This window comes from Trachypithecus francoisi, unplaced genomic scaffold (genome assembly GCF_009764315.1).
Source record: "Trachypithecus francoisi isolate TF-2019V2 unplaced genomic scaffold, Tfra_2.0 Lachesis_group15, whole genome shotgun sequence".
Classification (NCBI taxonomy): Eukaryota; Metazoa; Chordata; class Mammalia; order Primates; family Cercopithecidae; genus Trachypithecus; species Trachypithecus francoisi.
In genome coordinates this window covers 36,721,133-36,745,019 of record NW_022681460.1, presented here as the reverse complement: position 1 = coordinate 36,745,019, position 23,887 = coordinate 36,721,133, and the positions used below count along the sequence as shown (strand labels likewise).

General features: G+C 32.5%; 1 protein-coding gene across 5 annotated transcripts in view; it reads left to right on the top strand.

The window, feature by feature from the left end:
* The window catches only part of EPHA7 (EPH receptor A7), a 179,840-nt gene that overhangs the window by 130,626 nt on the left and 25,327 nt on the right, over positions 1-23,887 (top strand). For 3 of the 5 annotated variants that reach the window (XM_033234640.1, XM_033234641.1, XM_033234644.1), the window contains exons 6-7: positions 17,000-17,124; positions 19,763-19,946. In XM_033234640.1, the coding sequence (XP_033090531.1) occupies positions 17,000-17,124; positions 19,763-19,946 (309 nt within the window). The remainder of the gene's footprint in view (positions 1-16,999; positions 17,125-19,762; positions 19,947-23,887) is intronic. The other 2 variants (XM_033234643.1, XM_033234642.1) reach the window with 1 other exon arrangement.

The following is a 23,887-nucleotide window of genomic DNA, read 5'->3' as shown; positions in this document are numbered from 1 at the left end:
GTATATAGAATTCATTTTTAGAGAATGTGAGCCAATACAATTTCCATGACTGTGTTATATTAAATGAGAAATATTTTCAAGAAGGTACAAGTCATTTGTTACATAATAGTTTTCTGTAGTTATCATATTATGGAATTCACTAGTCAGAGAATTACCAAAATATGTTTGTCATAAATTGCTTTTGACTATAAATATGAAGACATTTTTATATTAAAATCATTACATATGTGTATATTTATGCACATATACATATATGACAAGTTTAAAAGGAAACTCTTGGCTTAGATACTATAAATAAAGAACTATAAGCATTTTGCTACATGGAAAATTACAATAAATATTAAGAAGATGAGTGTTGTGTATAAAATAGAGTGTGTATCAGTTTAGACAAAAATTGTTCTTTAATAGTTTGTTATATTTTGCTTTTCCATCCAAAACGGTTTTAAGACCAAGGGAATATATAAACTAAAATCCTTCACCGTGATGACCATTCAAATGAAAATGCAGGGCATTGACACTATCATTTTGATGGGCTTTGTTTTATTAGTGTGTTATATATAACCAACGATTTTATATGTCCTATTCAATCTCCAAATTCCTGTTTAGTCATGCAGACAAAGTGTAATGAGATAACTTGGTTGCATTTGTTTAAAATAAGGTAAACCCTGAGATTACTTTCAGCAAAATTATTCTACATACTTTTTTTTTGAGATGGAGTCTCGCACTGTCACCCAGGCTCCAGTGCAGTGAGCGATCTCGGCTCACTACAAGCTCCGCCTCCCGAGTTCAAGCCATTCTCTTGCCTCAATCTCCCCAGTAGTTGGGAGTTGGGACTACAGGCACGCGCCACCACGCCCGGCTAAATTTGTGTGTGTGTGTTTTTAGTAGAGACGGGGTTTCACCATGTTAGCCAGGATCTACATACTTTTAAAAGCTATCAATTCATAAGCTATGAATTAATAGTTTTAATTAACTGTTACCAAAATTTATCTTAGTGATATATTAAAAATTATCAAAAAAATTATTGTTGACTTTCAAGTTGTTATTCTAACATATATGGTATCACTAATTTGCTTCTCTTTCTCTCATTTGAGAGTTAATGACGTTTCCCTCTTAGAGAATTGCAATATACTAGTTTTTTCCCTCTTAGAGAATTGCGATGTACTAATATACGTTTCCCTCTTAGAGAATTGCAATTGCAAGCACTAGTTAAAAATATAAAGTCTGATCTTGAGGTGTGTGTACAATATTACAAAGTTGTATAAGATATTTTAGTACTTTAATTTGAGCAAATAAATAACCTAGAACCTATATGGGGGGGAAAAAAGCTTCCTGTCCAAGAGGGAAATTTTGGATAATTGATAGTTGTTATTCATTCATTTAAACAGAATTTAATATACGTCTAAAGTTGCATGCTGTGATAAATAATGGAAACATATTGGTTAGCAAAACCAAATGTGGGCCCCCCACCACTTTATAGTACTTACAGTCTAGTGGGGAAAACAAATAGTCATCAAATAATCATACAAACACATGCCAGTTTTCAACTGTAAAGTGTTACGAAAAGATACTTCCTAATTCCACGAGAACACATAAGAGATGGATTATACTCAGAGAAGTTAGGAAAGTCACTTAAGAAAAGAACAGTCAGAATGATATCTTAACTGGGTGTGAAAAGGAGCTGGGCACAGCCAAGCAACAGAAAAGAGTATAAGGTGCACAAAATGAGGGGAGATTTATGCATGGTGAGGCTGGAAAAATACATGGAACTCAGACAGTACATGGTAATGATTTTGTTTCTTATTCTAAAAGTCATGCAAAACGAAGTATTTTAAACAGCTTTTATTAGATATAATTTGCATATGATAAAATTCACCCAGTTCAAATGTATAATTCAGTGATTTTAATAAATTTACTGGGTTGTGCAAGCATCACCACAATCCAATATTAGAACATTTCCATTACCCCATAAGATCCCTTCTGCCCATTTACATTTATTCCCATTCTCACCGCTAGACCTAGGCAACTACGAAACTGCTTTGTGTCTGTCTAAAATTGTCTTTTCTAGACATTTCATATAAGTAGGATCATATAATGTAGTTCTGATACATCTGGCTTCTTTCACCTAGCCTAATTTTTTGAGGTACTTCTGTGTTGTACTATATATAATACAATACAAATCCATTTGTATTGAGCAATTCTATTTATTTGTATGTATTCCACCTTATTTGTTCACTAGTTTATGAATCTTTAGTTTGTTTCTACTTTGGAGCTATATGAATAATATTGCTGTGAACATGCACATTTAAATCTTTGTGTGGACCTATGTTTTCATTTATTGCGGGTAGATTACTAAGAGTGGAATTGCTAGGTCATATGGTAACTTTATATTTAACTCTTAAAAAAAAAAAAACTACTTTTACATAGTGACTGCACCACTTTGCACTTCTACCAACAACATATAAAGAATTCTATTCTTTTCACATTCTTGCCAACACTTGTTATTATCTAGATTTTTAAAAATTATAGTCATTCTATTTGGGTGTCAAGTGATATCTTACTGTGGGTTTAATTTGTATTTCCCTAATGACCAACGATGAACATCTTTTCATATGGCCTTGAAGAAATTCGACTGTTGCTTGAGTAGAAGGGGCTTGCAAAGGAAACAAGTGGGAGCTAAATGATGAGAACACATGGACACACAGAGGGAACAACACACACTGGGGCCTTTCAGAGGGTGGAGGTTGGGAGGAGGGAGAGGATCAGGAAAAATAACTAATGGGTACTAGGCTTAATACCTGAGTGACGAAATAATCTGCACAACAAACCCCCATGACACAACTTTACCTATATAACAAACCTGCTCATGTACCCTTGAACTAAAAATAAAAGTTAAAAAAAAAGAATCAGCCAGATGGGAGAAAAATTAGAAGAGAATGTGCCACAAAAGCCAAGGAGTAAAGGACAAGAGATATAACATATTCATGCTACTGAGAATCCAGGAAAGGCAGAGATTGAGAAAAGCACTTCAGTGTAGGTAATCTTATCAATCGCTCATTTAATGGAATGAGAGGGACTGAAGCCAGACTAAAGAAGGTTGAAACGTGAAAGGAGTTGAGAAATGGAGAAAAATAATATGGACAATTTTTTTTTTTTTTATATTTGGCTATACAGTGAAGAAAAGAGATTCCCCAGCAGACAGAAAGGGTTATAGGCTTGAGAAACAATTTTATTTTCGTGGGTGAGTTTACACAAAATCTTTCAGGAAGAATCCAGTAGACAGGAAGACACTGGTTTATATAAAAGAGAGAAGGTAATTTGTAGTGTCACACCATTATTCATTTATTTAGCATATACTAAGTGCCAAAAATATGCATGGTAGAGTATTCCTTGATAGTACTGTGAATCAATTTGAGACTTTTTCAAATAAATATTTCTCAATTATAAAATAGCAAAATTAAATGTTATTGAAAGTCTTTTAAAAAGTACTATATTGGCCGGGCGCAGTGGCTCAAGCTTGTAATCCCAGCACTTTGGGAGGCCGAGACGGGTGGATCACGAGGTCAGGAGATCGAGACCATCCTGGCTAACACTGTGAAACCCCGTTTCTACTAAAAAACACAAAAAAACTAGCCGGGCGAAGTAGCGGGCGCCTGTAGTCCCAGCTACTCGGGAGGCTGAGGCAGGAGAATGGCGTAAACCCGGGAGGCGGAGCTTGCAGTGAGCTGAGATCCGGCCACTGCTCTCCAACCTGGGCGACAGAGCGAGACTCCATCTCAAAAAAAAAAAAAAAAAAAGTGCTATATTCATGCTAATTAACATGTTATACATGCCATCTAGTAAATGACTTCTCTCACTGGAAATATGTTTAAATCACCTGATGTGACTGCTTCTGACACAACCTATTGCCCTGTTCAGAGTCTCTACAGCTGTCTGGTCCTGCAGGGAAAAGCCTCACCTGAAAACTCCCAGATACAAGCAAAAAATATTTTTCTCACCTGCTACCTTTTAAACCTGACAAATGAAGATTTAATGCTATCATATATGGTCTTCCAAGCCCTAGTTTAAAAACTACTATTTTTATCCATGATCTGGTGCCTTCACTTAGGAAATCTGAATCAATTTGTTTGGTTCTTTCTGTTCTATATTCAGAAAAGAAATTAATTGTGGAGGAGGGATAATCAAGTTAAGTGTGTGATCTCCCTCTCCTCTGCTATTGGGATGATGAAGGTGACAGACACTGCTAGTTTTGTCCCTAATATCTTCTTTCTTCTTATTTACCATATTTTTTTAGTGCAGTAGTACAGCCAGATTCTATTTTTAAAATCCATTTCCCAGCCTAGGGAATGAGATGCAAACAGAAGATTTCCAGAGCTTGCGGGAAACTGTGGCTTTCCGAACTGAAGTGCTGAGCATTCGCACTGCCTTTTCCTTCTCCACGCCTGCAATATAGATGTCATAGGTGTCGCAGCAGCAGCCAAGAGGGAAGGGCCATGAGAATCATCTGTACAGCCTTGAACAAATGAATAATACATAGTAGATGCCCATCTGTAGAATACATTTGTTTGTGTGTAGGGTGTGTGTGTGTGTGTGCGTGTGTAAGGGAAAACAACAATCAAATTACTAGTTTTTTTAGTTTTCTTACTTGCAGCCAAACAGACGCTAACTCAGACAAAGGCAAACTTTTTCTGAAAAGGGCCAGGTAATAAATATTTCACGTTCTGTAGGTCATGTTTTCTGTGTTAGAATTTCTCAGCACTCACATTTTAGCACAGAAGCAGCCAGAGGGAATATGTAAAAATAAGTGCGCTGTGATCCAATGAAACTGTATTTACAAAACAGGTGGCTAGCCAGATATGGCCCATGGGCCACAGACCCCAGCTCTAACTGAAAAAAGATGAAAGTCAGTACATAATCTACTTTATATTTATGTTCTATTTTATATTTATGTTTTTAGTTTTTGAGTTTGTTATTTCTTGCTGGCTGGAGACTATTTAGGAATAAAGCCTGAACTTCATATGTGGCAAGAGAAGGAGAGAGGCAGACAACAAGCAAAAGTTTCTGTCCTTGGCTAAGATGTATCAGAATATGGGGAGAATTTAGGGAGATCTTAATTCCTGTAATTGAAGCAACCGCATCAGTAGTAATAGCAAACACATTTTATTCATTGTCTTGGTTTTCCTCTTTTGCATAGTAACTAATATTAAAACAGAATTGTTTTCAATTCCTTATCTGTGCAAATTTACAATAGTTTAAGAACCTTCTGGATCAAATATATGTTTGTTGGCTGGCCTAGCAATCTGCTATTTGTGCTATTATGTCTGTGTTAAACAAACTCAAAATTACAAACAACGAAATTACAAATTAACTTTTGGAACCAAATTTGTTCATAAATCGGTAACTCTCACTCTGTATAACTATTCATTATAAGCCAGATCTTCCCAGTGCATAAAAGTGATTCTTGGGTATTAATTAGTTGTGTTAATTTTCTCTTGGTAATAAAATATTATATAGTGAATTAATGCTGCTTTGTAAAACAACTTTAAAAGACAAGTTGCAAAGCTAATCAAAATGTATTTAGCAGAAAATACTAAACTTAAATGCTTAGTTTGTAGCAGATTCTTGCAATAAAGTAGTAAATCTTGACTAATATTGAGAACTTACTGTTAAGCAATATGAATTTCTTAAGTTTATGCACTTTTGAGATAAAATGTATTCAGAGTACCTGGAGCAATTGAGATAACTTTTTTAATTGTACATTTTTAAAAATTATACTTTAAGTTCTGGGATACATGTGCAGAATGTGCAGGTTTGTTACAAAGGTATACACATGCCATGGTGGTTTGCTGTACCCATCAACCCATCATCTACATTAGGTATTTCTCCTAATGCTATCCCTCCCCTAGCCTCCCACCCCCAACAGGCCCTGGTGTGTGATGTTCACCTCCCTGTGTCCATGTGCTCTCATTGTTCAACTCCCACTTATGAGTGAGAACATGAGGTGTTTCTTTTCTGTTCTTGTGTTAGTTTTCTGAGAATGATGGTTTCCAGTGTCATCCATGTCCCTGCAAAGGACATGAACCTATCCTTTTTTATGGCTTCATAGTATTCCATGGTGTATATATACCACATTTTCTTTATCCTGTCTATCATTGATGTTGATGGGCATTTGGGTTGGTTCCATGACTTTGGTATTGTGGACAGCGCCACAATAGAAATGCGTGTGCATGTGTCTTTATAAATGAGATAGTATTAAGTCTTGGGCCACTTGCATTTTCCTTCCATATCACTTCTGTCTCCCCCTGCTCCTGCTCCTCTTTCTTATTCTTATTCTTCCTCCTTTCTTTCCTGTTTCTTTTCTTCTTCCCCTTCTAGGGTAATCCACTTTACAGATCATCACTCTGAGGAACACCGGAATGATGAGTTTGAAAAAAATAAATAAATGAACAAAGCCACTAACAAGGAAGAATTCTGCAAAAACTAACATTGTTAAATCATGTTTAAGAAAGTCAATTGGTATTTGATACATGCGGGTTTTAGGATTAGAAAAAATACAGTCAAAAACAATCCATACTATATAGGAGGAAAAAAGGAGAGAAAGAAAATAAAAAGATAGAATAAAATAGAAAAAAATATGGTACTGATAGCAGCCAAAATATAATGAAATTGGTCATTCGCTTCAGCCATTATTGAGAACTTTGGGATGGAGTAAATTAATGGTATAGTATGGAGCTATCAAACATTTTCGCTGTATATATTATGTTTTGTATTTTATCAGCTTAAATGAATATCACTTTATGAATAGATGTACCTTCAATTATATTTTATGTAATATAGTGATTTTCAAAACTTTTAAATGTATTTATAGTAATTTGTAGATGCATATTATATATCTTTATTTTCCTTTATCCATATGCACATACACATGTGAAACAAAGGTTTTATGAAACTATATTACTATCTGCAATGAACTCAATTTTTATTCTAATTTATTTTTAAAAACTTTGGTTGTAATCCATTCATTGTGTTCACAATAATGAAAAATGCGGGTGTGATGGAAAAGTATTTGAGAAATTATAAACACAGTGTAGTCACCTATTAAGCACAAAGTTAGTGTTCGTAATGCAAGTTTTATTTAAATGGATAAATAGGATTTATTATGAATGGGTATGATTAACAGAATGTAAAATATCTGCCTTTAGGACAAATCTCATATTCCCTTTTTCTTCAATTTCCTTCTCATGGACCCTGTTCTTAAACAAATTATATGTTGTTTAATACATTATTTACTGTTTCTTAAAAGTAAACCAAATCTGTGAATTTCCAGAGTATTATTATGTCCATGGCAATGTTATAAACATTATGTACATATTTTGAAAAGGAACTAATAAGTTTACTTAAGCACATAGTGACATATATAAATATATGTAAAATTGTATGTGTTACATAAAATTATTTGTACATTTTGTGAAATATATAATAAATAAATTTACCTTATGTAAATGAAGGATTACACTGATGTGCATGTTGTAAGGAAATACAGTTATAGTACATCAAATTTAAAATAATTTACCTGTGTAATAGAGAAATCCATATTGTAGAATTTAAATATAGCTATGAAAATTTAAAGATATCCAGAGCTTGGCATTTAGACTAAGTTATTATGTCAAAAATTGTCAACTGGTATTATAATATTTTTGCGATTGGAATACTATATATTTCTCTCTTTATTTAAAAAAAAGTTCTGAGGTCAAAGAAAATGTGCACAACTGAAAATGTTACTCTGATGACCTGCAAGGGAGGTCATTAACTAATGTGTGTGTGTGTGCGCGTGTGTGTGTGTGTGTATAGACATATATACACATATTCTACTTAAAGGTTTATTGTTAAAGGAGTCTAGTTGTGGGCCATAGCTGTCCCATACTTCCTGATAAATCATTTCTATGATTATTCCGTCATTAAAGCTAAGCCACAGTTATGTAGTTGACCTTATAAAGTACTCTTTGGCTACAAATTCATGGAAAATTAGAGATGGAGCCAGTTTACTGACTGTAAAAGTACGAAAGTAGTTTAAAACAAATAATTCAAAATATTAGTTTCCTCACCAATCAAAATAGAAATTACTTAATCTGTGTATTTCTCCTTCTCAATATATTTTATAACAATTTGAAAAGAGTGTGTGTTGTTGGTCTTCATCTCATTTTGGTAGTTATTCATTTTCTTACAATGATATATCCCTTCTAAGTGACTTCACACTGATGATGTACTTTTCTAGCTAGTTCATGCATATAAAACAGAGTATACATTATACAAATGGATTATTTACTGAAATGGCTATTTTATAAAACTTACCAATGTAAGATTTCAAAATCTAACATTGCCAGCATTTATTATGGAGAGTGCTAGTATCCCCTCTTAGAATAGCAATTTATGTTCCTGCCAAAGATTTAAAGGAATTATTCTCAATCTCAGCTGTCCATCAGCTTTATCTAGGGAGTTTTTGAAAAATACGTAGGCCTGAATCTGATATTAGAATCAGAGTATTCTGGAAGGTGTTCCAGGTATCAGTAATTTTAATACAAACAAAGTCAGCATAGAATAATAATACATTTTTTGGGGAATTCTTACCATGTGCTAGGAATGATTTTAAGTCTTTAACATTTATTTATATATTTAATTTCCATAACAATTCTATCTGTGATGTAAGTATTCTGATTATCCTTATTTTAAAGCTGAGAAAACTGAGACACAGAGAGGTTCAATTTTCTGCTCAAGATCACACAGCAAATAAGCCATGGGCTAGCGCTCTGGCCCACGCTCTTCATTCCTATGCTCTACTGCTTCTCTAAGTTTTCTACATTTAAGGAGCATCAGAATAGCTGAGGAGATAGACAGGTGTAACATAATTGAATGACACGTTGTGTAGCCACTCTTAACAACAGAAAACAAAATCTGTATTAGGTGAAGCAGAGGAAGAATGATTCAAGGAGTTGTTGCTTATTGGTTGAGGCCACTAGACAGAAAAACATGTGTCCAATCTTGAAACTGAGTTTGTTATTATCTAATTGATACAAAGTTATCACTTGCAGATTATAGATATAATGATAGATATAATGCCAAAAGTATTGATAAGCTGTTTAAGTGCATGGCTATATACCAATCAAATGCTGAATTACAAATAGGGTTGACAACAGGGAAATATTCTGTGTGTTTTGCTCTTTAATGCCTCCAAGGAATATGTTGGCACTTGATTTATATTTCATGTATGTTACGATATTTAGTTTTGCATTTAGATTGTTTGTGCTCATTCCCGTTCTAACTTGTTTTCTGGATTTAAATCTGGAAGGTAGAAACTGAGACATCATCATCTTTACAATTCGTACAACTCCTTATACTATAATCAGTCATGAGAAATTATATGTTGAAGGTATGAGCGAAAGGAGTTTTCATCCGAAATCTGTAAAACTATTATAGTAATCTTACCTTTTGGGCATTTTCGTGTTACAGTGAAGGGTATTTAAGACTAATGCTAGCGTACTTTTAAAAGTCACTCTTACTCAAAATGCCAGCATATGACAGATAAGTAGTTAGCACCAGAAAGAAAATGATCAAGGAAGCTGCAAAGAAAAAGAAATGCTTCTTTCATCAAGAAATCTTACTAAGAAAAAAATGTCAGCTGAGCTACAAACAAGTGCTTACTGATGTAGTTGATGTACATCTGACACAAGTTCCTCTCACACACCAACAACTTGCAGCTGCGTTTTGAGTAGCCAGCCTGCACTTTGAGTGGCACTGCTCTGGAATATTTTAAATAATAATAACTAAATAAAGTGTTCATTTCTTTTCTAAAGCAAAACCTCTAAAGGAGTTTTCACAATGGCCACATTTTGCCTATTCAGTCCATGTAATTTTGCCTACCTCTTTTCACCTGTGGGCACTAGACCACTTTGAAATATTTTACTCTCCTTATAGGATTAACTAATTAGATACCAGTTTGCCAGCAGTTTCATTGGATCATAATGAGTAAGAAAAAGAGGTGGGAAAGGACCATGCTTATTGATAAGTGTCTGGTCAAATAAATCATGGTGCATATGTATAATGGAATACAACAGAGCTGATAAAAGAGTGATGCAGATCTATGTGTGTTAAATGATATGTTATAAAATACAGCATAAATCCAAACATACCATTCATGTAATAAATGCACATGTTTGTGTTAACCTAGATGATTTCTGGAAGGATATCAAGTAAATTGCTAAGAGTGGTTGCTTCAGCGAGAAGTACCCTAGTTACATGGGGACAGGTTGGGAGGGAGTGTCAATGTTCACGCTTTAGTATTTTTGAATTTTGTAGCATATACACGCATTTTCCATTTAAAAAAATCTCTACTCCGCTTAATCTCTTCTAGTGTCTGCAGCTTCTGAGACTGCTACTGCCTACTAAGCAGATCCCTATGGGTCTTTTGATACTTATATTCTCAAAACCTAATGTCGTGGCACATCATTGATTCTCAATAAATATTAAATGAATGAATGACTGCTTAGCTTTCCTCTTGCTAGTTTCTGCTCTCAGGAAGTGTCGGAGCCTAGAATTTTGCAGTATAGTTGAAAACTACTTGGGAATTAGGGCTTAAAAGCATGGATTAAATAAAAATATGCCTCTTTCTGAGATGATGCTACTTAATTTTTAATGCTCAACTTCTTCACACACATACACACACACACACACACACACACAGAGCAAGAAAAACAGTATTTACCTCATAGGGCTTTAGAAGGAAAGAAATCTATCTCTCTGTCTCTCTGTCTAATGTTGCAAATTCTAAGGAACTATAAAAATCCACAATGCCTTGCATATAGTAAATGCCAAACAAGTATTTGTTGAATAGAACTAAACCAGTAAAAAGACAGTATTACTTGTTGATTGAAAAGATAGATAGCATGTGTCTTACTATCAGGAACTCCTTAACCATTCTCAAGTGTCATGTTAGGTCATTATTGAGCTATTCCTTTGTAAGACTGGTATCAATAGGACAGCCAGTTCGGGGAATTTGCCTAATTTTTACCTACTGTGTTCAAAATTTTGTATTTTTTACATTAAGAGAAATTCTATTAAAATTAAAATGTATGAAGAGTTACACATTAACCTTTCAACAGTTGACATTTTAGTCAGTACTTTAGCAGATATTAGGAGGAGTCCTAGTATGTGTTTAGCATCAAAGACCAACGGTAGCTCTTCTCCACAACTGGATGCCCCTTATAGCCTTTTACTTATAGGTTTTCATGAGAAGTGCTAACTTATATAATAATTAGTTAAATGTCCAAACAATTGGTTGCCAATTATCTGGTGATTAGAAAAAGAAAACTTTATTCTCAAGAAGATGTATTGTCAGATCATTTTTACAATCGCTGCTTTAAAGAACAGAATTGTTCCTGGTTGATCAGATTGTACAGGTGACTTTTGTAGTTCTTATTTTGCATTTTATTACTCTACTGAAGATATATTGATTTATAACTCACATGTATACCTGACTGGGGCCCCTATGCAGGATGCTTTTATTTTCCTACTTTTTCAGCTCAACATCATATTTTTTTTAAGAACTTTCAAACTTTACTTCTTAGTCAAGTTGTCTTTTTAGTAACTGTTCCTTGAATTTATTTAGAAATTCATTCTGTTATATATCTTATTATATTGTACATTTTACATTTTGAAAATCATTATCCTAATTGGTATGTTAAGTAGATAGCAATGCAAATAACATAATTTAATTTTGAAAAAACATCATTCCTCTTCCACCAATTTTTTCAAACACTTGCTATAGAATGAAAATTTATGTTGGTTTTAACTACAGATCATGCTTCTTTCCAGTCAAAGATAATTTGACAGACATCTGTCACAAAAGAATAGCTCATAATTGCTACAGGTTCAATTACCCTTAGTTCCTGTACTTACTTTTTTAGCTAAAATTGTGTATCTATCATTCTTAATATTATTAGTGCCCCTGTTTTTCCACAGCCAAGAAATTGAAATTTTGTGAAATTATGTGTTTAGCATTTTATACATATATCTGCATGCCCTAGAAACAGAATTACTATGTTACATGATACACTGCACTGCATGTATAACTATGGCCAAGTATTTCATTATTTAAGCACATTTGTATGTATTTTTATGTTTTTCCTATAGTGCAAAAATGAACACCTGTGGGGAAGAGTGAAAAAGCTAAAAGTTGAGTATTTTAAAATACTAGGCTCATAATAACACATACATTTGTTATTTCGAGGATTGCTAAAAATGAATTTCTTACTGATAATGTACAATAGCAAAAGTGTTCCATGAAAGAGCATCATTCTACTATTATCAGGTTTTCCTTTGACTGTATTCCAAAGATGTCTTTATTTTTCCTTTTTGTATTTACCTAATGGATTTCTAACAAATTTCAGTGGATTTAAAAACTTGATATATTTGATGAAAGGTCATTTTGTGCTTCTTGACCCATCTTACCTTATTGTATGGTTTAAAAATACAGATATATTTTTCCGTCTCATTCTTTGTTTAAATTCAGTTAGAAACATGTAAGTGTAGAAAAAATGAATGGTATAAATAACTGACTTTGTAAATCCAAAATGCAATTCATTATCTTGGTTAAGTTCTTTTCTATGAAACATTGTATTTTGGGTCTTAAGGTCAATATTCCTTGATTCCATGCTGTTTCAACATACAATTTAATATCACATTATTTAAATATGAAATCACTAGCCTATTTTCATAATTTCATAAAAATTTCAGTATGTCTGATTTTTTTCTTACTATGTGTATTCATTTTCTATCGCTGCCATAACATTACCACAAACACTGAACAATTTAAAACACTCATTTATTATCTCATAGTTCTGTAGGTCACAAGTCTGGGCACAGCAAGGTTCAACTACTAGCCTCACAGGCTGAAATCAAGTTATCAGCTGGTCTTGGCTCTTACTTGAAAACTCTGGGGAAGGTCTACTTCCAAGCTCATTCCTGTTGTTGGAAGAATTCAAATTCTTTGCTCTGATAGGACTGAATTATTGATTTCTGTGCCGGTCAGTCAGGGCCAGTTTGATCCTAAAAGCTGCCCCATATCTTTTCATGTTTCTCTGAGGTCCCCTCCCGCAATGTCAAGTTGGTTCCTCCCACAGTTGAAATTTGCCTGACTTCCGCAGCATCTCTGTTTGCTCTTAAGGGCTCATATGACTAGATAGTGCCCACTGGGAAGAATCCAGGATAATCTCTTCATTTTAAGGTCTGTAACCTTAATAACATTTGCAGTACCCTTTTTGCCATGGAATTTACATATTTACCTGTTTCAGAGATTAGGGTATAGACATCTTTGTGGGGTCACTCTGCCTACTATTCTGTGCTTTAAAATTGTATTTTTCCCTACTTCATGCTAAGAAATTTTCATTTACAAATAGTTAAACTTAACAGGTTGGCAGGGGGTAGAGGGAGGCAGTACGTAGACCTTATGAATAAATTCCATTCTGTAATTTAAATACGTATTTTGTAATTGGATTTTAGTTGGAAATTGATTAAGATCAAAGATCACATATGAGTGCTTGATACTCAAAATCTGTAAAATGCTGATTGGTTCAGGTCTGTACATAAACCCGCCATTCTTGTTACTGATTATTTTTCAATTTAAAGCCTTATACTAACAAACCCATTCCACAAATTTACTTTTCTGCCTGTCATTAGACTTTTGCTTTACTCTTTCATCAAATTTATCAATTTTGTTTTTATGCTGTTGAGATTTACCACTTTGAATTCTGGAAACAAATTTTGAATTTCCTAAGGTCTTCTGTCATTGTCATCTGTGAAAATTCCAAATACAGTTAATAATTTGCTTCATGGCTTAGTCTATTTTATATTTTATTTATTTGTAATATCTTGTATCCCTGATAAGACTTGAAGATCTTTAAGGGCAAAGGAAGTTCCATCTTTCAGTTGAATTTAATTTTTATATTTGAATATTTCTAGAAACTCTAGTAAAAATGAATATGTTAATTTTTTGTTAGAAATCCTACTAAAAATGTATGTCAAAAAGCTGTTTTATATACAGTATTTATCTACATCTTTCAATTCCGGAACTTCATTATTTTTGTTGATTACTATTTACTATCTTCACATAATTCCAATTACAACATATCTAATTTCATTTTGATAAGTGTAAAAATTGTAATTTAAATGTTATAACACCGAATTGGTTCTTAAAGCATGTAATTAATTTATATATTCATCTGTATATTGTCATTTGTGTATTTCATTTGTATAGTTCATTTGTATATTATTTTCTTTTAAGAAATGAACTTTAGACGGTAGCTAATTGAATATTTTGATGTAAGAGTGAGTACATTCTTAGTGAGATTGTTACAATATCATTAATTTAGTAAATCAAATATATTATCCATAGAAATCATTGTTTTAAGATTAACATACCTTATGCCACTTTAATTTTACTTTAACATATAACTCTATCTGAAAATAATTACCTTGTCAGATTCTAACTAGGCTAGAGATGTTTTTGTTTATAAGCTGTATATCCTGTGAGTTGTGTACCCTTTATACCTAAGGTATTGAAGCTCGGGGAACATATAATCACGTTTTCTGTACCAAATGTTGTATTTGAAGGACATAAGACAGAGAGAGATTTTTCCTGTCATGCAGTTTATCCATTCTCAAGGGCCATGTGCTAGTGCTTCCGTTTCTGACCCTCTTAAAATGTGTGACTTGATATAGTATCAGCAAGGGATACAAGAAAAAAAGAAAGAAATATAGAAGAATTCAGGAGTATATTCACTTACAGATATGGCTCCTGTGCAAAAGGGAAAATACGTTGAGGCATACTTCACTGTCAGCACTGTGCTATGAATTTCAAAATATTATATATTTCAAGTATTTTTAGCAGCTTTTCTTTTTCAGTCTCCAATTGCTGTGATTTTGTAGGTAAAAATTATTTTCCAGAGTGAAATAATGAATGTAATTTTAGTGTATAACTTGCAAAAATCATCTCATTTTATATTTAGATCTTGTTTCAATGTATCAGAAACTTAGGGTAGATTTATAACCCAAATCTTTTCCGTAACTTGAAGAATTCAGAGTCTCCTGCCTCTTTTATCATACCAAGCAAAGTGATAGTTAGGGATAGAAACTAAGCAAAATGTCTTAGTGTTTGACTTATACTGAAAATCACAGTAGGCTATAAGTGTTATTTGAAAGAAACCTAGAGATTTACACATACGATCTCTCTAATCTATTTCTAACTAACTTATTTTCAAATGGCACACATAAATTGTAAACCCTGATCAGAAACCAGCAGCACTCCTGGGTAACTCAGTGTGTTAACGATTGCAGTATACTCACCTGTGCTGCTGTCTATTGTTTTTACTAGTTAAAATGTAAATTTTTGGAATGATTTTTTAAAGTAAGTTATACTATTAGAGATTATTTGTCAAGTAGAATCTCATGTCACAATTAGTTGGAGTTGGATTCCTAAGGCCATGGCCTAAGGAAGCAGCCTCTTGAATGTTGCAGTCTGCTGAGTTATGCTAAGCATGTTCTGGGTACAGAGACATGTCACTTTAGAGATAAGTTCTTGTTTACTGCATATGTTCAGGTTTCAAAAGTTGTGACAAAAATAAGATTTCTTATTAGAAATTAGCTTCATTGAAAACATATCAGAAATGCATTTAGACTGTAAACAGTTTGTTGAGTACTTCAGCTACATCGCCTTCAAGGGAAAGTTGTCCCACTTAAACTGCCCTCGTTACGCTTTTGTTAGTAATCTGGGAGGAAATGAGAGTCATGCATCTTCCATGTCCTTCCTTCAAAATTGCCAAGCCGGAAAGAAGTGAAAAATGTGTTTTATAGACATTGATACAAGAAAATATTAAGTAGAAGAAACAAAATAAAGCCAAAGGGATAAACATCCGAAGGTTGCTTAAACGGCTTGGTCCATATAATTGCTTTTCTGTCAGCGGGATTATTAACAATTTCAGACATCTGAAAATTAAATTAACAGCCTGAAAATATTTTACAGAATGAGATAGAGCATGATACATGAAACATAATGACCCCACTGAAATTCAGCCAAGCCAGAGCAGCTACTCATTTAGACAGAGTAGACAACTAGTTAATCATCACTGAGCAAATTAGACAGAGCAAATTAGTTTGCTACATTCCACAGACTTAGCTACCAAAAAGAGTATATGTCACTAATTAGAATGAAAGAACTCTAAGCATATTATTATCTGAATAGAAAGAGAAAGCAAGATTGTAGCTTTGAATTGCTCCTTTGAAAGCTTGAAACCTAGGTTACGTAGGTATAAATTACACATGCAAGAGTCCATGTGTATGTATGTGGGTTCATGCACGTATTTTAAGTAGCAGGCAGCCTTTGCATTTTCTTGCATCTTGACCTAATAAAGTCTAAAGATGTTTTCCAAAGTTGTTTAGAATTCTTTGGGAGTATACACACACCAAGTGAAACATGAGAACATTTTTAAAAATATGATCCCTTTCACTGAAGATCAAAGTAGCCATTTCATACACTTTTTCTTGCATAATATTAAATTATTTTTTCTTTTAAAAGTGTATTGCTGTTGCATGTGAAATAAATATTTGGACTTAGTTTATCACTGGAGATTAATCTGAAATCATATTTTCTAGCCTTAATTAGCATTCATTTGCTTAATTGTCATTCTCAGCCCCATCATTTCCATTTTTCACTAACTTGAACAATGCTATCTTCTGCTGTTTGCACTTTAATTTAAATTTCTATTAAGGTTTATGAACAGTAATAAGGTCCTGTTTGAATATTCATTAGCTTCTGAATTGTGAGCTATGAAAAGGTGCTTTCTTTTACCTTAATGAAACTGGCACAGCATGGGACTGATCAGTTGTGACATTTGATTTGAGGCATCCAGTGAATTTTCTCATTGTTTATTGACACATCTTGTCCAAACAGCTCCCTCGCAAGTGAGCGGAGTAATGAAGGAGAGAGTGCTGCAGCGGAGTGTCGAGCTTTCCTGGCAGGAACCAGAGCATCCCAATGGAGTCATCACAGAATATGAAATCAAGTATTACGAGAAAGTAAGTGCTAAGAGCAACTGAAATGTACAATGTGCTGTGTGTCTCATGTCATCCTACTGTATTGTAGACTAAAGTTGGTCATTATGTCAACCATTTGGAGCTACTTCAAACTTCATAGTTAATTTTAGCCATTTATAATAACTATCTCTGTGAATCTCTGGCTCATTACTCTAACTGTGATTTCTGTGTATTAAGTTTCTGTGTTACACAAGTGAAAGTGTCCCATTTGTAGCATATATATTTATTTATATATTCAATTTTTGATATCATAATAATTAGATGTAGGATATTTTTGTGTCACAGAAACCACACAGCCCAATGCATTTTGAAAAATATTTTCTTTAGTATGTCTGTTTGGGACCTTAATGATTTGTTTAATTTATGTGGTTTCAGTGATGATAATGACCTCAAATAGTTTAGTAATTTGAAATAATATTTTGTATAATAAAGATGTAGTTCTTCAGACTTACAAATCAGATGATGCTATTTCACTCCTTTAAATTCCTCCTGAAGTTTATTTTATATATGTTTTAATAATCATGTATGGTACTTATTTACACCTCTCCTTCCAGGAAAAATAGTGTGGCTAAAACCCAAGTGCTGCCTTTTTAATCTCCCTATAATGATTAAATTTTAGTAACTAGTGATATATCTGAGTATATGAGTGTATTTATTTCTGTTTCATTTGGAAAGAGAGAGAAAAATGTTTATATGAACCATGTTCAGAGATTATGATTTAAAACTCCACCTCACAGAAAGACTTGGTGCAAGGTTTGAAACGTGGAAACCATTGCTATTACAAACAGTAATAATAATAAGTGTTACTATTTTTAGCTTACCTGAGTTACCTGAAGTGCTATAATACACATGATCATTTTAGCTGTTTAGACAATACAATTAGAAAATTGGGAGCTTAAAGCTTTGAGAAAACTTTAGGGATAAGTTGATATGACTAAATAAATTGAAATGTATATAGTACATTGGCAATAGATAACTTTGTTTTTTTGAAAAAAAATTAGTTTAAAATATGATTTTGTTTTAATGTTCAGATTAAGTTTAAAATATTTTTGCTTGTTACTTACATTATGAATTCATGACTTCATTGCTAAGGTTGCATTTTATATGCTTCATTTCTCATCCCACCAAATGTGTTTTAGAGGGGATAATTGTTTTTAATGCTGGTTTTGGTATATCTGGTTTCCCATGAGAGCTAACAGTTATAGTCCCTGCTGAAATTGCATCAAATTTCAAAAGCAATGAAACAAATAGGTGGTAAGAGTAAAGTTTCTCACAATATAAATCTGAAATATTTTGCAAATGTTTTCTCTAGAATAAATCTGTTCAAATCATGTTTTTTGGCCTTAGAGAAAAAGTATCTACGTTCACTAAATTTGCATATTAGGCAACTAAAAGACAATAATAGCATTGTATTGTATTATATTGTAATGTATATGTACACATGCGTGATGTTCGTGTCACCTGAGTTATGCCTAGGTCTTTCGTTTGCAATAAGTATATGCAATACAAACTATCATTTTTATAAATGATTGTAATGAGGACAATCACGGATCAGTTTGAGTAAATCAGGCTTAAGTATATATTTATTTACACTTTTGCAAATCTCACTGTGAAGGCAAATCGAACAACTAGATAGACATTTTAAGATTTCAATGAAGAATTTCATTGCCAGATAAAGTTGAACACATAAATTTATTATAGACCAAGTAAGAACTCTCTAAAATTGTATATTTTGAAGTATAACTTTTACAGCTTTTATTCATAAATAGCTTTTGAGAATCATATCAAGGAAGATTTAAATTTTTATTTATTTAAATATTGTTTTGATGGAGTTTTTATATGCTTGAGTTTTTACATTTATTTCCTTCTTAATCTTATTATATATGCACATAAAATGTGTTTGATGATAGGATAAAAATTGTTAATAAACATATAACTATTATTTTAGTAAACTCTACATCAGTTTTTATATCTGAAATATGAAAAAAAGAAATAAATCATGTTTAAAATATTCTCAAGCCATAAATCATATATATTTAAATTTTAATATTTATAATTTTACTTTAAAAATATTTCATTAAATACTGTTTTGCAGAAGTAGTTTATTCTGTGAGAATTCAGGGTTGTTTTTAAAAAATTGGTATGTCAATATAGTGGTAGTGTTAACTGAATTTCTTGATTTAATAACTTTCTGGATTTTTAGCATCTAGCTTTTTTTCTTGCTGAATAACTTTCAAAAAAACTTAAGAGAACTACATTATGATTTGATGACTTCTACTAAACTGTAGATTATACAGGTATACCCACTCTTTGACCAGTAGGATATTTTATTATATTATGGCTAACTAGTTCTTGTCATGTATTACCTATGCGAAAGTTAAAAATATCATAAATGTTTTAAGTAAATTATTTCTCCCCTAAATATATATATAACAAAGGCATGTGTTTCACATTTTCATTTTATATTACTTTAGAAGTGACTTAATGTTATAATATTCCACAAAGTACAATGTAGCCTCTATAAAAGCAATGGAGCAAATTGAATTAAATTGAAACAGTTGACTGTCAAATTGTCTGGTTGCAATCACAATTAAATATTTCCTCTAAATATTGTTTCTAGGATCAAAGGGAACGGACCTACTCAACAGTAAAAACCAAGTCTACTTCAGCCTCCATTAATAATCTGAAACCAGGAACAGTGTATGTTTTCCAGATTCGGGCTTTTACTGCTGCTGGTTATGGAAACTACAGTCCCAGACTTGATGTTGCTACACTAGAGGAAGCTACAGGTAAAATGTTTGAAGGTAATTATGCCTTTGGTTTGGATTCTTACTCTCAATAACTCCAGCATATATTAATATTTTTTTCAATATTGGGGTGATCATTTGCATCATCATATATGTGTACATATATATATGTACTTTGTAAAAGTTCATAATTTAACATTTGCTGTTTTGTTTAGCAATTTTGAACCTTGTGATTTAAATAAGCTTCTTTAACGCATACTGGATTTATTTTTTGAAAAAGGTGAAATTAGAAACAGAAGCAGGACTGATTCAATTTGTGTATTGACACAAGATGTTTTTGATGACCTCAAAACAATCTTATTCTAAGTGTGTCCATCAAAGCGGCTACTTCACAGAAACCCACAAATGAAGCCAGAATGTGTAGTGAGGTGAACAAGAGAAAGATGGTATCTAAGGACCTGTATTCATTTAAGTGACTTACCCTTTAGCAATGATTTAAAAAATGAGAGTTCAGGAAAGTCTTAGAACTTATATTTATTTTTATTTTTGACATTTTTCATTTATGTTATGGGATATTTCATGCATACTAAAGAATATATTTAAAGTATATATGAAATATAAGGGAGATAATTAAATGCATATCCCTATAACCACTCATCTTAAAAATAGAATATAGCTAATATCTTTGAAGCCCCTTTATCATTTTGTTCATGTTTTATAATGCAACAAGATTATAGTAAAATTGCATCTATATATATAGTGTATAAGAAGTAAGCAGATGTATCTTGGGATATGTGTCCCCATTTGCTGTCAGAGTGCAAGTTCAGAACACCCTGAATACCACTGCTGTTGCTCCTCAACAGAGCCGATGTCTCAGTTTGTGTTTCTATATTTTAGGGTTTTGATTCCTCCTGATGTTACTGCTCAGGCACATGGATTTCCCAGCTGTTATCTCCTCTCCTTGCCAATCCAGCATTCCTCCAAAATTCTAATCAAAATTGAGTTGGAAAATGTTATATGACTTTTCTCAATTAAAATATTTTAAACAAATTAAATTAATATAAGTTTGATTAAAGAATTATGTTGGCTTTAAAGAAAGAATTGTATAGATATTTAAAAGGTAGAGTAAATTGATAAATATCCTTTGCATTAACTAATGTTTGTTAAGTTTGGTAACAGTATTATTCTTCCACATATTTTGTTACATTTTAAAATAAATCTGTAACTCTCGTAGGCACAAATAATAAAAATGTGTGTTGAAATCATTTTGACATATAAATCATTCACATAGAATGGTAAACGTAAAGGCATCAGTTTAAAAATTTGCTACATAATTTGATTTGGTGAACTTAATGCCATTTTTTATGATTATTATTTTTAAATAGATTATATAAGATCAAGAATCAGCATATCAAAGTTTAGTGTCCCCCAAAACATTAAAGCATTTTAAGTTAAGATTTCAATATTTAAATATTTGAGTGGTTAGTGTTAAAATGTGCTCTAGTAGTTTTCAACTCAGATCTGTATCATAGTATCAGCCTGTAAATTCAAATATAAAAAAATACTTCAAATTATGGTTTCTTTCATCTTTTAATAAATAGTTTAAACTTAAAATGTCAGGTATCTCACATTTACCTAATCATTCCTTATTATTTAAAAACACTTTTAGATTTCAAAAGATTCAAGATGAATTTATGCCTTTTCCTGACTTTGTAAATTGAGAATATTAAACCAAACTATCATTTAATGAGTGCTGAGATTCATAGATACTATTTTTATTATTTAAAAAAAGAAGTAACCAAGATTCAGAGATTATAAAGTAGTGGAATCTGAACGATCACATGAAATGTATGTTAAGAATGGATTTTTGCAGTAGAATTTGGTGATTTTTACTATCAATATATTCTCTCCCAGTGGAATGTAAACTTGATGAGAAGAATCCATATCCTTTTCCTTGCTGTTGTCTTGCCAGTGCCTACTATGGTGTCAGGCACAGAAGGCACTCAGTAAATTAGCAATAAATGAATACTTCACACTGATCAGCATAGAATGAATTACTAATATCACTCAGTGCCAGCAGAGAGCTGCCTAGTTTCAAATCTCTCTGCTCTGCCATGTCCGGTTATAGGAGTTTGGATGAGCTGGGTCTCTGTACCTTAATTTCTAGTATAGTAGTCCTCAATTCACAAAATATTCTGAGGATTAAGTTAATATATACAAAGTGTCAAGAGGAGTCCCTCTCATGTAAAGTCTCCAATGTCAGCTCTTATCAAACACAGCCTTTCTCAAAATTTTCCATCCCAGGAGCCCTTTTACTATTAAAAAATGTTGAGGGTATCAAAAAATGCTTTATATTGGTTATATCAATTAATATTCACCAAATTAGAAATTAAAATGGAAACTTTAAAAACACAAGAACACACTAACACATTTTATTAGCCATCAGAGTCATGGTATTATCTTGTCATATACCTTCTGAAAATCTTAACTGCATTTGTAAGCAAATGAGAGTAAAAAAGGCAAATAACATCTTCATATTATATGAAAACTATTTTGAACTTACAGACTCTATGAAAAGTTATTGAGGATTCTCAGGGTTTTCCAGATTACTCTTTGTGAACCAGTGAGTCAGCGTAAGTTACTATGCTAAGAATTAAGGAGACACAGAAACACGCAGTTCATGATCTTTATTGAAACTTCAGTGAAAGAGGGGCAGGTACAGAGATTCTGGCCACACAATTAAGCGCTGATGGAATGCATGGTCCAGTGATATCACCATGTCAGGGAGCAGTGACTCCCTGTGTCAGAAAGCAGGTCAGAAGATAAGATGCAGTCTAAAAGAAGTCACTTGAGCACTGTTTGTAAAGAGAAGTTTGACAGTCTCTTCCATTGCACATACATCCTAAAATCCCCTTCTCTACAGTATCCTATCTACTTTTTTGAGTTTTTAAACCATGATATTCTATTTATAGCCTTTGCAAATTATTTTTAATATGTATTGCCCGTGAAATAGATGAAAATATTGACCTTAATGTCAACTGTGGAAAGATTAAAGTATGACCCTGACAATATACAAAAATGTGTAAATAAATATGCACAAATTCTGATTCATCATTCACCTGAGTTCACTTTTCTCATTAGAGTTCTGTTTCTGAAGCTAAGGGAAAAACTGAGCCTAAGACAAGCAGAGAATTAAGCCCATGGGACACGTTGAATGGAAAGAATTTCATAACATATGTACATAATTTTTTCTTCCTCATGACTGGAACTACTCCATTCTTTTACTTTCTTAAAATGTATAGAAAAAAGACTAAAAACAGAAAATAAACAAATTTTTAAAGTACTTGAAGTCATCTTTTCTCTGTTGTGTGATAATAGGCTGTAATTCAGAAATTAGTGTTTGAAAGTTGTTTTCCTTTTTTTTTTTTTTTAACCTTTTTAAGTTCCCTCAGGGAGCAATTCAGCAGGTGATAAATTAGAGAATGTGTATAATCTTCTTTGTTCAGAAAGTATCTATTAGACCAGAGCTGTTTTTACTGTTTTTCAACACAGGAGCTATCTCTTGTTAGCATAGGTATACGAAATTAAGAGATAATTTGTCAAAAGGAGACAGACAAATAAACTAGAGAAAGGCCAATCTAAAAAAAACTTTATACTTCCTGTTGAAGATGTGTTTTGCCTTCATATGAATTACTACTCTAGAGATCTAGTCCCTTGCCATCAACAAGAAGGAAAGGTAGTTTCCATCCTGCCTTAAATTAAGGATTGCAGCTGTTGATTGTTTCAGAATTAGTAAATTATATGAGTTTGACATTATGTATTTTATGATATTTGCAACTGGATCATTTATTGAAATATTCATTTTCATTGTTTCATATGTCTTAAATGGTTTTATAAAGTCCGTATTGCTACTGAAAATACAAAACTGGGAAAATATGACAAATGTGAGTCACCATATAAATAAAATTTCACTAGCTTGGAAAAATGGAAGTGATAAG